This window comes from Cetorhinus maximus, unplaced genomic scaffold, assembly GCF_964194155.1.
Source record: "Cetorhinus maximus unplaced genomic scaffold, sCetMax3.hap1.1 HAP1_SCAFFOLD_372, whole genome shotgun sequence".
NCBI classification, from domain to species: domain Eukaryota; kingdom Metazoa; phylum Chordata; class Chondrichthyes; order Lamniformes; family Cetorhinidae; genus Cetorhinus; species Cetorhinus maximus.
In genome coordinates, this window is record NW_027596318.1 from 364621 (window position 1) to 378256 (window position 13636).

At 57.3% G+C, this 13636-nt stretch overlaps 1 protein-coding gene across 2 annotated transcripts in view; it reads left to right on the top strand.

Moving 5' to 3' along the window:
• The window catches only part of oxa1l (OXA1L mitochondrial inner membrane protein), a 36091-nt gene extending 29530 nt beyond the window's left edge, over positions 1-6561 (top strand). For both annotated transcript variants that reach the window (XM_078535302.1, XM_078535303.1), the window contains exons 7-10: positions 675-779; positions 1952-2114; positions 5708-5788; positions 6370-6561. In XM_078535302.1, the coding sequence (XP_078391428.1) occupies positions 675-779; positions 1952-2114; positions 5708-5788; positions 6370-6485 (465 nt within the window). In that variant the 3' untranslated portion in view covers positions 6486-6561. The remainder of the gene's footprint in view (positions 1-674; positions 780-1951; positions 2115-5707; positions 5789-6369) is intronic.
• Positions 6562-13636: the final 7075 nt, after the last annotated feature.

Genomic DNA, 13636 nt, shown 5'->3' on the forward strand with positions numbered 1-13636 from the left:
GATGTAGTGATGTTGTCTCTCTCTCTCTCTCTCTGTTTCTGAACGGGTTGTGGATGATGATGTAGTGATGTTGTCTCTCTCTGTGTTTCTGAACGAGTTGTGGATGATGATGTAGTGATGTTGTCTTTCTCTCTCTCTCTGTGTTTCTGAACGAGTTGTGGATGATGATGTAGTGATGTTGTCTCTCTCTCTCTGTGTTTCTGAACGAGTTGTGGATGATGATGTAGTGATGTTGTCTCTCTCTCTCTCTCTCTGTCTTTCTGAACGAGTTGTGGATGATGATGTAGTGATGTTGTCTCCCTCTCTCTGTGTTTCTGAACGAGTTGTGGATGATGATGTAGTGATGTTGTCTCTCGCTCTCTCTCTCTGTGTTTCTGAACGAGTTGTGGATGACGATGTAGTGATGTTGTCTGTCTCTCTCTCTGTGTTTCTGAACGAGTTGTGGATGATGATGTAGTGATGTCTCTCTCTCTCTCTCTCTCTCTGTGTTTCTGAACGAGTTGTGGATGATGATGTAGTGATGTTGTCTCTCTCTCTCTCTCTCTCTCTCTGTGTTTCTGAACGAGTTGTGGATGATGATGTAGTGATGTCTCTCTCTCTCTCTCTCTCTCTGTGTTTCTGAACGAGTTGTGGATGATGATGAAGTGATGTTGTCTCTCTCTCTCTGTCTCTAGCTTGGCGCTGAGTCGGGTGTGGATAATCCTAATCTTCGCACCATGAAGGTCGTATTCCGGATAATGCCGTTGGTCATTCTCCCCTTCACCATGTCCTTCCCCACGGTGAGTGCCGCACTGTTTGATGTTTCCTGTCTAGTCTGGTGGTCTGGACCTCTTGTTCAGTGATGTGCCGTCTGTTGGCCACCTCCTGGATCTGCCTTGTGTTTCCATTTGCTGTTGCAGTTCTGTGCGCTCCACATGCTCCTGCACTGCCCTCAGCTCCTCTGCTCTGCAGGATTGTTCAATCCTCCCTGGCCCCATCCTTCTAGGATTGTGACCCTATGTCCGTGAAAGAACGACAATATGTACAGTCAGGATGTTGTTTTTATTTGTCTTTGATGTGTGAGAGTCCCTGGCGTGCCCAGCTTTTATTGCCCATCCCTAATTGCCCTTGTTCGGAGGGCGTTTAAGAGTCAACCACGTTCTCCACCTTCTGGAGTCATGTGGAGGTCAGACCGGGCAAGGACGGCAGATTTCCTCCCCTGGAGGACATTGGGGAACCAGATGGGGTTTTTACAGCCATCGGCAATTACCAGGCTTTTGATTCCAGATGTATTTTATTGAACTCCGATTTCACCATCTGCCTTGGCGGGATTGTAACCCAGGTTCCCCAGAGCATTACCCCGGGTCTCTGGAATATTAGTCCGGTGACAATTCCACTGCCTCCCTATGGCTCGGAGGGGAACTTCCAGGTGGTGGGTGTTCCCCATCTGTCTGCTGCCCTTGTCCTTCTAGACGGTAGCGGTCGTGGGTTTGGAAGGTGCTGTCGAAGGAGCCTTGGTGAGTTGCTGCAGTGCATCTTGTAGATGGTACACACGCTGCTGCTACTGTGCGTCGGTGGTGGAGGGAGTGAATGTTTGTGGATGGGGTGCCGGTCAAGCGGGGGCTGCTTTGTCCTGGACGGTGTCGAGCTTCTCGAGTGTTGTGGGAGCTGCAACTCATCCAGGCAAAGTGGGGAATATCCCATCACACTCCTGACTTGCACCTTGTAGATGGTGGACAGGCTTTGGGGAGTCAGGAGGTGAGTGACTCTCCGCAGGATTCCCAGCCTCTGACCTGCTCTTGTAGCCACAGTATTTATATGGCTGGGTCCCCAGTTCAGTTTCTGGTCAATGGTAACCCCCAGGATGTTGATAGTGGGGGATTTAAAGGAGGCGATAATTTCATGCGCTGAATCGTTTTTCTCTCTCTCTCTCTCTCTCTCTCTCTCTCCCCCTCTCCCTCCGGTGAGAAAGGCCGTCTTCACCTACTGGCTCACCTCCAACCTCTACTCGCTGGTCCAAGTGGGATTCCTGCGCATTCCGGCCGTCCGGAGGAAGCTGAAGATTCCGGACCGGATCAAACACGACCCCTCGGCGCTGCCTCGCAACGAGGGCTTCCTCAAGAGTATGAAGTCAGGTAGGTGGTGAGTGGACTGGGTGGGGTGCGGGGCGAACGGTTCCTCAACTCTCCTCCTCGAGGTGGGGGTGGGGGGGACGGGTGAAGGAGGGGTGGGGGGGGGGGGGCGGCGTAAAGCGAGGGTGAGGGAGGGGAGCGTCAAACTGAGGCCCCTGCCTTTGCTCGACACCGCCCCCTCCAGGCCACGATAGGAAGTGCAGCAGCGCGACACGCTCGCCTTGCCGTCATGTCACCCAATGTTTATACCTCGTCCGACGTCACTTTTTTTTAAAAAAAAAATATAAAAGATGAAATAAATAAGGATCAGCGTTTAATCCGGTCGTTATTCTCATCACCGCTCGCGGGATCCTGCCAGGCGCGATTTTTTTCCTGTCGCGTTCCCCAGATCCCGAGAAGCGCTTCCGCTTGAAAGCAAAATACCGCGGACGCTGGAAACCTGAGATAAAAACAGAACCAGAAAACACTGGAAAAAAAACTGGGCAGGATGAGACTTAACATTGAGCTCAATGGCTTTAGAACGTCAATCCCACCCTCCGTTCTGATATATGTCTATTTTGTTTTCCCTACCTCCCCCCACCCCACCACCCCTCAGGCTCTCGGGGGAGGGGGAGGCGTAGGCCGAGGGGTGTATGGTCACTGGGCTAGCAACCCAGAGGCCCAGGCTCTGGGGGACCCAGGTTCGAATCCCTCCCCCACCGGCAGCTGCTTCCAATTTCGGTTCAGATCGTGACCTGGAATTGAAGAGCTCGTCTCGGTCGCGGTGATTGTCGTTAACAAACCCGTCCCGGTTCACTCATCCCCTCCTTCAGGGGGAGGGAAATCTGCCGTCCTCACCTGGTCTGGCCTCGGTGTGACTCCAGACTCTCTCTCTCTCTCTCCCCACCCCCTGGCAATGTGGTCGACTCTTCACTGTCCCCCTGAAATGGCCCAGCGAGAGAGGCCACTCGGTTTAAGGGCAGTAAGGGGATGGGCCAAGAAACGCTGGCCTGGCCAGCGACGCCCACGTCCCATGAAAGAATAAAAATAAAATTATTCTCCCCCCACCCCTCACCGCCAAACCCCCACCCCCCCCACAAAGGGCCAGCCTGTAACTTGTTCCGATGTTCTGCTTTCAGGGAGCGCTGACCCTTGCTCTGCTGTGAACACATTCCGCTATTCGCACCTTCTCTAGTCTTTAACACCGTCATTGACGCTCCCGTTGTCTCGCGTCCGTGACATCTTTGTCGACCTCTCCTGAGCTCCAGACCAATTTTGCCCCCCTCCCCCCAACTCGAGAGTTTTTTTTTTAAACACTCGTTCGTGGGATGTAGGTATCTCTGGCCAGGTCAGCATTTATTACCCATCCCTAATTGCCCCTTGTTCAGGGGGGCTCATTAAGGGTCAACCCTGTGGGGTCCGGAGTCACCTGTAGACCAGTCCGGGTGAGCACGGCCGATTTCCCTCCCTAAAAGGCCGTTAAGAGAGCCGGGTGGGTGTTTAGGACCATCCACGACGGTCATCATTTAGACTTTAAATTCCGGATCCTTGTTGAGTTCATGTTCTGCCGTGGTGGGATTCGGACCCGGGTCCCCGAATTGTCACGAATCTTTGGAATTCCCGACCCCGGAGAGCTGTGGACACGCTCTGTCGCTGACCCGTGTCCGAGACGGAGGTGGATAAACTCCGGGATGGGGTGGGAAGGTGGGCTCGCGGCAGAGGGATCAGCCGTGAAGATGATCACCGCCTCCGATGTGCCAGCTCAGCCTTCGGTCGACTGAGGACCAGAGCGCTCGAGGGGCGGGATGTCAAACCCGAGACCGACGCTGTGGTTTTCCTGGGCAGCGGTGAAGCCCCCGCGCTCCTGTATCCTTCAGACCCACGGACAAACCGACAGCAGCAGGCACCTCACAGTGCTTGATCGAGAGGCCATTTGCCCTCGCGAGTGGGGGTAAGAGATCCCACGGCCCCAATTTCGGAGAGGAGCAGGGTAGGAATCCACGTCCTCCCCCCCTCCCTATATCTCTGCCCCGTCCAACGTCCGTTTCCGTCCCTCATTAAGGTGGTGATTTGACAAAGATGTCACGGACGCGAGACAACGGGAGCGTCAACGACGGTGTTAAAGACTAGAGAAGGTGCGAATAGCGGAATGCTTTAACAGCAGTGCAAGGGTCAGCGCTCCCTGAAAGCAGAACACAGGAACAAGTTACAGACTGGCCCTGTGGGGGGTGGTGGGGGCGCAGTTGTGGGGGGAATAATTTTATTTTTATTCCTTCACGGGACGTGGGCGTTGCTGTTGAGGCCGGTACCAGATCCTCCCAAGCCCAGTGATGAGAGGAGGGCGGTCCAACTGCAGGGTCCTCTCCCAAGCCCGCACGCCCAGCGGCGAGGTGGGAATCACCCGGGATCAGCTCCGCTGGGTCGGGAATCCCTCGGGATCAGCTCCGCTGGGCGGGAATCACCCAGGATCAGCTCCACTGGGCGGGAATCACTCGGGATCAGCTCCACGAGGTGGAAATCGCCCGGGATCAGCTCTGCTGGGTGTGAATCACCCGGGATCAGCTCCGCTGGGTGGGAATCACTCGGGATCAGCTCCGCTGGGTGGGAATCATCCGGGATCAGCTCCGCTGGGTCGGGAATCACTCGGGATCAGCTCCTCTGGGTGGGAATCGCTCGGGATCCGCTCCGCTGGTCGGGAATCACCCGGGATCAGCTCCGCTGGGCGGGAATCACCCGGGATCAGCTCCGCTGGGTCAGGAATCACCCGGGATCAGCTCCGTGGGGTGGGAGGCGCCGAGGCGGGATTGACTCCGGGCTCCCGAAGCGACCGCTCGGCTCGGAACTGGGCCGGCGGGGTGGAGACTCCCGGGGATCTGGGGAGGGGGGTGTGAAACACGGAAAGGCTTTAGGAATGTCCTCGGAGCATCCCTGAGTAGAGGGGGTGGTGAGACATTCCTGCTGACCAGACCCCTGGCTCCGAGGAGTCAGAGGCAGCAGCGCACGTTCCTGCAAACGCCTCCCCTGCCCCCACCCCCCCCCACCTGCCCCGCCGACCGGCCGTTCAGGTCCCACCCACGCCTCGGCGAGCGCCATTGCCGGCGGAGGGCGCGGTGAGACCACATCTCGAGCCCGTCACCCTCCGTCCCCGGGGGCCGCCTGGAAAGGGGACAGCAGAATGGGCTGGAGGGGCCCAATGGCCTGTCGTCTGCTGCGAGGCCGGGGGAACCTGGCAGCCAATTTGCTCGCAGGAAGCTCCCTCCGAGAAGCAGGGAGAAGGGCAACGGTGACCCGACGATCTGCCCTATGACGGTGTCGGCTGAGTGGGGGGAGAGAGGAGGGGGTGAACTGCGGAGCGGAGAGGGCGTGGGTTCCTGTCCTTCCCCCTCCCCCATCGACGGGCGGGTGCGGGGGTTGTTTACGCCCCCCCCTGGCGAGGGCAGGCGGCCTCTCACTCCAGTGTCTGGAAGCCAGAGGAGGGAGGGGCTATCGGACGGCTCCAGTGGCTGCTGCTGCTGCTGACGTGGTTGTTGTGACAGTGACTGCGTTTCAGGCTCGTCTGTGAGCGGCGAGCGGTGAACTGAATTGTAAACCCCCCTCCCCCTCTGTCTCATCGCCAGGCTGGAAGAATGCCCAGGCCGCCCAGCAGCTCGAGGAGAGGGAGCGGAGGATCAAACATCACCTGGATCTCGCAGCCAAAGGTTAGTCACAAACCCCCAACCCCCGACCTCCAGGGACTGGGCGCAGGCTGCGGTCAACCAGAGGCAAAATACAGCTCCCGCCGCACTGAACACAACCAGACACTCCCAGGACAGGGACAGCACGGGGTTAGATACAGAGTAAAGCTCCCTCCACACTGTCCCCATCAAACACTCCCAGGACAGGTACAGCACGGGGTTAGATACAGAGTAAAGCTCCCTCTACACTGTCCCCATCAAACACTCCCAGGACAGGTACAGCACGGGGTTCGATACAGAGTAAAGCTCCCTCTACACTGTCCCCATCAAACACTCCCAGGACAGATACAGCACGGGGTTAGATACAGAGTAAAGCTCCCTCTACACCGTCCCTATCAAACACTCCCAGGACAGATACAGCACGGGGTTAGATACAGAGTAAAGCTCCCTCTACACTGTCCCCATCAAACACTCCCAGGACAGGTACAGCACGGGGTTAGAGACAGAGTAAAGCTCCTTCGGCCGAGTTGGTTTGAAGCTGGTGTCTTCTCCAGGAGCAGAGGTGTGAGGTGGCTGGTCTGACTGGATTTGTCTTCTCGCTCTAGGACCCCTGAGGCAGACGTTTGCACAGAACCCGCTGAAGCAGACAGAGACCACCCCTGGGACTCTGGGGGGGAGCAGCCAAAGGAAGAAACGCCCGTGGCAGGACACGATCGGCTAGAGGCCGCCGTGTGGACAGGAGCCCTTTAATTATCCGTGTTTGGAGATTGACTTTGAATTAAATGCTGATTATGTTTGAGAGCGGGAGTGGAGCACGTGAGTGGGGCTGGGAGCAGGAGGAGAAAACACTGCGCTTGTTGATGGTGAAGTGGAGAGAAGGGGACCGCCTCGGGAGAGGAGGGTGGGGTGCTCGTCAACGAGTGAGCCAGCAAACCCCCCCCCACCACACACACACACGTGCACACACACGCGGAGCAGAGCGACCCCATTTTCTCAGGGTCGTTGCTGTGGGAGAGCCGCACTCTGGGAGGGTCAGTGCTGAGGGAGAGCCGCACTGTCGGAGGGTCAGTGCTGAGGGAGAGCCGCACTGTCGGAGGGTCAGTGCTGAGGGAGAGCCGCACTCTGGGAGCGTCAGTGCTGAGGGAGAGCCGCACTGTCGGAGGGTCAGTGCTGAGGGAGAGCCGCACTGTCGGAGGGTCAGTGCTGAGGGAGAGCCGCACTGTCGGAGGGTCAGTGCTGAGGGAGAGCCGCACTGTCGGAGGGTCAGTGCTGAGGGAGACCCGCACTGTCGGAGGGTCAGTGCTGAGGGAGAGCCGCACTGTCGGAGGGTCGGCGCTGAGGGAGAGCCGCACTGTCGGAGGGTCGGCGCTGAGGGAGAGCCGCACTGTCGGAGGGTCGGCGCTGAGGGAGAGCCGCAGTGTCGGAGGGTCGGCGCTGAGGGAGAGCCGCACTTGTCGGAGGGTCGGCGCTGAGGGAGAGCCGCACTGTCGGAGGGTCGGCGCTGAGGGAGAGCCGCAGTGTCGGAGGGTCGGCGCTGAGGGAGAGCCACAGTGTCGGAGGGTCGGCACTGAGGGAGAGCCGCAGTGTCGGAGGGTCGGCGCTGAGGGAGAGCCGCAGTGTCGGAGGGTCGGCGCTGAGGGAGAGCCGCAGTGTCGGAGGGTCGGCGCTGAGGGAGAGTCGGAGGGTCGGCGCTGAGGGAGAGCCGCACTGTCGGAGGGTCGGCGCTGAGGGAGAGCCGCACTGTCGGAGGGTCGGCGCTGAGGGAGAGCCGCACTGTCGGAGGGTCGGCGCTGAGGGAGAGCCGCACTGTGGGAGGGTCGGCACTGAGGGAGAGCCGCACTGTGGGAGGGTCAGTGCTGAGGGAGAGCCGCTCTGTCGGAGGGTCAGTGCTGAGGGAGAGCCGCACTGTCGGAGGGTCAGTTCTGAGGGAGAGCCGCACTGTCGGAGGGTCAGTGCTGAGGGAGCGCCGCACTGTCGGAGGGTCAGTGCTGAGGGAGAGCCGCACTGTCGGAGGGTCAGTGCTGAGGGAGAGCCGCTCTGTCGGAGGGTCAGTGCTGAGGGAGAGCCGCACTGTCGGAGGGTCAGTGCTGAGGGAGAGCCGCACTGTCGGAGAGTCAGTGCTAACCTATTTCCGGAGCGGACGCTGTGTATCTCCGACACTGACCGGGTGACAGTGATCGTACCTGTATCGATGCTGACACTCGATGACCCCGCTGCTGGGATGCGTCTCTGTCGATTATAATAGACACCCGGCTATGCTTTACAGGGAGCCAACCTCCGCCGACACTCACCCACTCGCTCTCACTTCCGATGGAGACCTACCTCTAGCAACTCGGACATGGTTAACGCTGCAGAGGGAACGTATCCCTGCCCAAGGCTCCCTCGGGGACCCCAAACCCACCCCCCTCCCTGGATTGCCCGGCTCTGGGGGTTTGACCCCTCACCCACTGTCCCCCTGGGTCCAAACGTCAGCCTCTGACCCACCATCGCCCCCCCACCCCATGTTCACCTTTCCTCATGAGCACGGCAGAGTCGTCAATGTCCCCCAGCTGAGCGCCTCCCCTCCCCCACCCCCCCCCTTCAATCTGGACGTGGCCCCTACTCGAGGTGGGGGGGTGGGTATCGAGGGCGGGTGGGGTGAGTGTGCGGGAGCAGCTGGTAACACGCGGCAACCCCAGAGTCGGGAGGGGAGCCGATATCGCCACCAGCGCCTCCCTGCACCCGACAGGATTTCCTTCCCCACCCCCCCCACAAAAAAAACCGAACGGACCCTTCCTTCCCCCCCCCTCCTGTCAGCTGAGGCTGGTAGGAATCGAGGGGCGGTGTGGGGCGAGGCTGGAATTAATTTCACCCTCTCGCTCCAGCGCGAGTGGCATTGACCGAAACTGGTTCCAAAGAGGCGCCAGCATTTATATATAAACAGAAGCAACCAGGACCTCGCGCAAGAGTAAAACCCACCACTCCCCCTGAACGCGGCCCTGGTTCACCTGTGCGATTGCTGCTGAGTGAGGAGGTTACAGTACGTTTAAGAGGGGAGGAGGGGGTGTGTGTGGTCTGAACCGGGCACTGCCATAGTGGGTGGTACTGAGGAACAGGGCCAAGCTGCCTCCTTCCCTCCCTCCTCAGTCTGTCCCTGGGCCTCCTAACCCCCCCTCTCGTATATTTTTGAAGCCGTCTCCCTCACCCTGGTCCTGTGCCCTCGGGGTGGGATGGGCCAGGGGCTGGGTTTAAGAGCGTATAGCCAAAGACAGCAACTCCGACAGTGCAGCACTCCCTCTGAGCGTTGCCCCGTGTGTTACAGGCCTCTCCTCTCTGGGGTGTAGCCGGGGAGTAAGGGGTGAGGCCAGGGCAGTAAGGGGGGCACAGCCTCACCTCTTGGTACTTATCTAAGTTCTGGATGGAGAGGGAGAGATGGAGTGGGAGGGTCTGAGACACAGCAACAGACAGGTAGACGGGGAGAGAGAGAGTGTGGCAGAGGGAGAGAGATGGAGAGGGAGGGTCTGAGACACAGCAACAGACAGGTAGACGGAGAGAGAGAGAGTGTGGCAGAGAGAGAGATGGAGAGGGAGGGTCTGAGACACAGCAACAGACAGGTAGACGGAGAGAGAGAGTGGTAGAGAGATGGAGAGGGAGGGTCTGAGACACAGCAACAGACAGATGGAGAGAGAGAGCGTGGCAGAGGGAGAGATGGAGTGGGAGGGTCTGAGACACAGAAACAGACAGGTAGACGGAGAGAGAGAGTGGCAGAGAGATGGAGTGGGAGGGTCTGAGACACAGCAACAGACAGGCAGATGGAGAGAGAGAGCGTGGCAGAGGGAGAGAGATGGAGAGGGAGGGTCTGAGACACAGCAACAGACAGGTAGACGGAGAGAGAGAGAGAGTGTGGCAGAGAGAGAGATGGAGAGGGAGGGTCTGAGACACAGCAACAGACAGGTAGACGGAGAGAGAGAGAGAGTGTGGCAGAGAGAGAGATGGAGAGGGAGGGTCTGAGACACAGCAACAGACAGGTAGACGAGAGAGAGAGAGATGGAGAGGGAGGGTCTGAGACACAGCAACAGACAGGTAGACGGGGAGAGAGAGAGTGTGGCAGAGAGAGAGAGATGGAGAGGGAGGCTCTGAGACACAGCAACAGACAGGTAGACGGAGAGAGAGAGAGAGTGTGGCAGTGGGAGGCTCTGAGACACAGCAACAGACAGGTAGACGGAGAGAGAGAGTGTGGCAGAGAGAGAGAGAGATGGAGAGGGAGTGTCTGAGACACAGCAACAGACAGGTAGACGGAGAGAGAGAGAGAGTGTGGCAGTGGGAGGCTCTGAGACACAGCAACAGACAGGTAGACGGAGAGAGAGAGTGTGGCAGAGAGAGAGAGAGATGGAGAGGGAGTGTCTGAGACACAGCAACAGACAGGTAGACGGAGAGAGCGAGTGTGGCAGAGAAAGAGAGAGATGGAGAGGGAGTGTCTGAGACACAGCAACAGACAGGTAGACGGAGAGAGAGTGTGTGGCAGAGAAAGAGATGGAGAGGGAGGGTCTGAGACACAGCCACAGACAGGTAGACGGAGAGAGAGAGTGTGGCAGAGAAAGAGAGATGGAGAGGGAGGGTCTGAGACACAGCAACAGACAGGTAGACGGAGAGAGAGAGTGTGGCAGAGAGAGAGATGGAGAGGGAGGGTCTGAGACACAGCAACCGACAGGTAGACAGGGAGAGAGAGAGAGAGCGAGTGTGGCAGAGAGAGAGAGAGAGATGGAGAGGGAGGGTCTGAGACACAGCAACAGACAGGTAGACGGAGAGAGAGAGAGTGGCAGAGAGAGAGATGGAGAGGGAGGGTCTGAGACACAGCAACAGACAGGTAGATGGAGAGAGAGCGTGGCAGAGAGATGGAGAGGGAGGGTCTGAGACACAGCAACAGACAGGTAGATGGAGAGAGAGCGTGGCAGAGAGATGGAGAGGGAGGGTCTGAGACACAGCAACAGACAGGTAGACGGAGAGAGAGTGTGGCAGAGAGATGGAGAGGGAGGGTCTGAGACACAGCAACAGACAGGTAGACGGAGAGAGAGTGTGGCAGAGAGATGGAGAGGGAGGGTCTGAGACACAGCAACAGACAGGTAGACGGAGAGAGAGAGTGTGTGGCAGAGAGAGAGAGATGGAGAGGGAGGGTCTGAGACACAGCAACAGACAGGTAGACGGAGAGAGAGAGAGTGTGGCAGAGAGATGGAGAAGGAGGGTCTGAGACACAGCAACAGACAGGTAGACGGAGAGAGAGTGTGGCAGAGAAAGAGAGAGAGTGTGGCAGAGAGAGAGAGAGAGTGTGGCAGAGAGATGGAGAAGGAGGGTCTGAGACACAGCAACAGACAGGTAGACGGAGAGAGAGTGTGGCAGAGAAAGAGAGAGAGTGTGGCAGAGAGAGAGTGTGGCAGAGAGATGGAGAAGGAGGGTCTGAGACACAGCAACAGACAGGTAGACGGAGAGAGAGTGTGGCAGAGAAAGAGAGAGAGTGTGGCAGAGAGAGTGTGTGGCAGAGAGATGGAGAGGAAGGTCGGTGAAAACAAAACATTGAAAAAGTGAGCGAGGTGGAGCCAGAAAGCACAGGAACATATTTTTTATCCATTCGCGGGGCTGTGGGCTTCGCTGGCCGGGCCCAGCATTTATTGCCCATCCCTAATTGCCCCCTTTGAGAAGCTGGGAGGTGAGCTGCCTCCTTGAACCGCTGCAGTCCCCGCGTGGGGTAGGTTTCCTGGTGCCTCGGTCGATGTCGGGTGGTCCGTCCGGTTTCATTCCTGTGTTTTGCGACCTCGTCGCTCGGTCACTTGAGAGTCAACCACGTTAACATGGATCTGGAGTCACATGTGGGCCACACCGGGTAACTCTTTCGAGTTATCAACAGATCGCATGTAACTCTTTCGAGTACACTCACAGTTCTTGGTTTCCGGGAGTGGGACATGAACCCACAACCTTCTGATTCAAAGGCGAGGGTGCTATGAACTGAGCCACAGCTGACACCTCTCAGACCAGGTAAGGAGGGCAGATTTCCTTCCCCAAAAGGGACATCAGTGAACCAGATGGGTTTTTTTAACAACAATCGACAACGGTTTCATGGTCACCATTTAGACTTTTAATCATAGAGTTTTATTCAATTTTAATTCCACCATCGAACCCGGGTTCCCCAGAGCATCGCCCTGGGTCTCTGGTTTACTAGTCCAGCGACAATAACCACTGCGCCATCACCTCTCCTTATAAGAAACAGGAGGAGGCCATTCAGCCCCTCGAGGCTGCGCTGCCACTCAATAAGATCGTGGCTGACCTGATTGTAACCTTAAGTCTACTTTCTTGTCCACCCCCACCCCCAAATTGACTGCCTCATCGATCAGACATCTGTCTTAACTCGGCGTACTCGATGACCCAGCTCCCGCTGCTCTCCGGGGGAGGGAATTCCACAGGCTCACGACCCCCTGAGAGAAGGAATTCCTCCTCATCTCTGTCTTCAGTGGAAGAGCCCTCATTCTTGAACTGTGGCTCCCCTCCTTCTAGATTCCCCCCTCTACGACGGGTAACATCTGCTCAGCATCTGCCCCCTGTTAAGTACCCCCTCAGGGATGTAAATAACATGAACCCCTCCTCCTGGATTTGCCATTCCTGGAATGGAAGGGGGGGGTTGAACCCCTTGTTGGGAGATTGAGTCGACTGGAGTTTGGAAAGGTTGGGAGGTTCTCTGATTGAAAGGTGTCAAATTCTGAGGTGGCTTTGCTGGGAACCCAAGCAATTTAGGAACTGATCTGACATTGCAGAGGCGGTTGGGGGCTGCTGCCATGGGAGACCCTTTTTTGCCTCTTGGGTGAATGAATGGCTTTGTATCACTTTATTCACAAGGTGGAGAAACAGACACACACACACACACCACAAGGTGACATGAGCCAGCCATGTTCGAATGGAATCATTATTAAATGTCTCAAATATTCAGTGAAGGGAAGGATTCTGAGAGATGCTTTTGAGGCTGGTCTAGAGGGACCTGGCACTCTTTGCAAGGGGCGAGATGTTTTCTGGTGGAGTCGATAAATTCCGCACGTCAGTCAGTCAGTCACTGCTCGGTGACCTCGGTCTTTGTGGACCTCAGTGGGGAATGAAATCCCCCACGTCAGAGGCGATCGTGGAGGTGGAGAGGGAGAGGGAGGGTCTGAGACAGAGCAACAGACAGGCAGACGAAGAGAGAGAGATGGAGAGGGAGGGTCTGAGACAGCAACAGACAGGTAGACGAAGAGAGAGAGTGTGGCAGAGGGAGAGATGGAGAGGTAGGGTCTGAGACACAGCAACAGACAGGTAGACGGAGAGAGAGAGTGTGGCAGAGGGAGAGAGAGGGAGGGTCTGAGACAGAGCAACAGACAGGCAGAGGAAGAGAGAGAGAGAGTGTGGCAGAGGGAGAGAGAGAGATGGAGTGGGAGGGTCTGAGACAGCAACAGACAGGTAGAGGAAGAAACAGAGTGTGGCAGAGAGAGATGGAGAGAGAGGGTCTGAGACACAGCAACAGACAGGTAGACGAAGAGAGAGAGAGTGTGGCAGAAGGAGAGAGATGGAGAGGGAGGGTCTGAGACAGCAACAGACAGGTTGAGGAAGAGAGAGAGAGTGTGGCAGAGAGAGAGATGGAGAGGGGGTGTCTGAGACACAGCAACAGGCAGGTAGACGGAGGGAGAGAGAGAGTGTGGCAGAGAGAGAGAGATGGAGAGGGAGGGTCTGAGACACAGCAACAGACAGGTAGACGAAGAGAGAGTGTGGCAGAGGGAGAGAGATGGAGAGGGAGGGTCTGAGACACAGCAACAGACAGGTAGACGGAGGGAGAGAGAGAGTGTGGCAGAGAGAGAGAGATGGAGAGGGAGGGTCTGA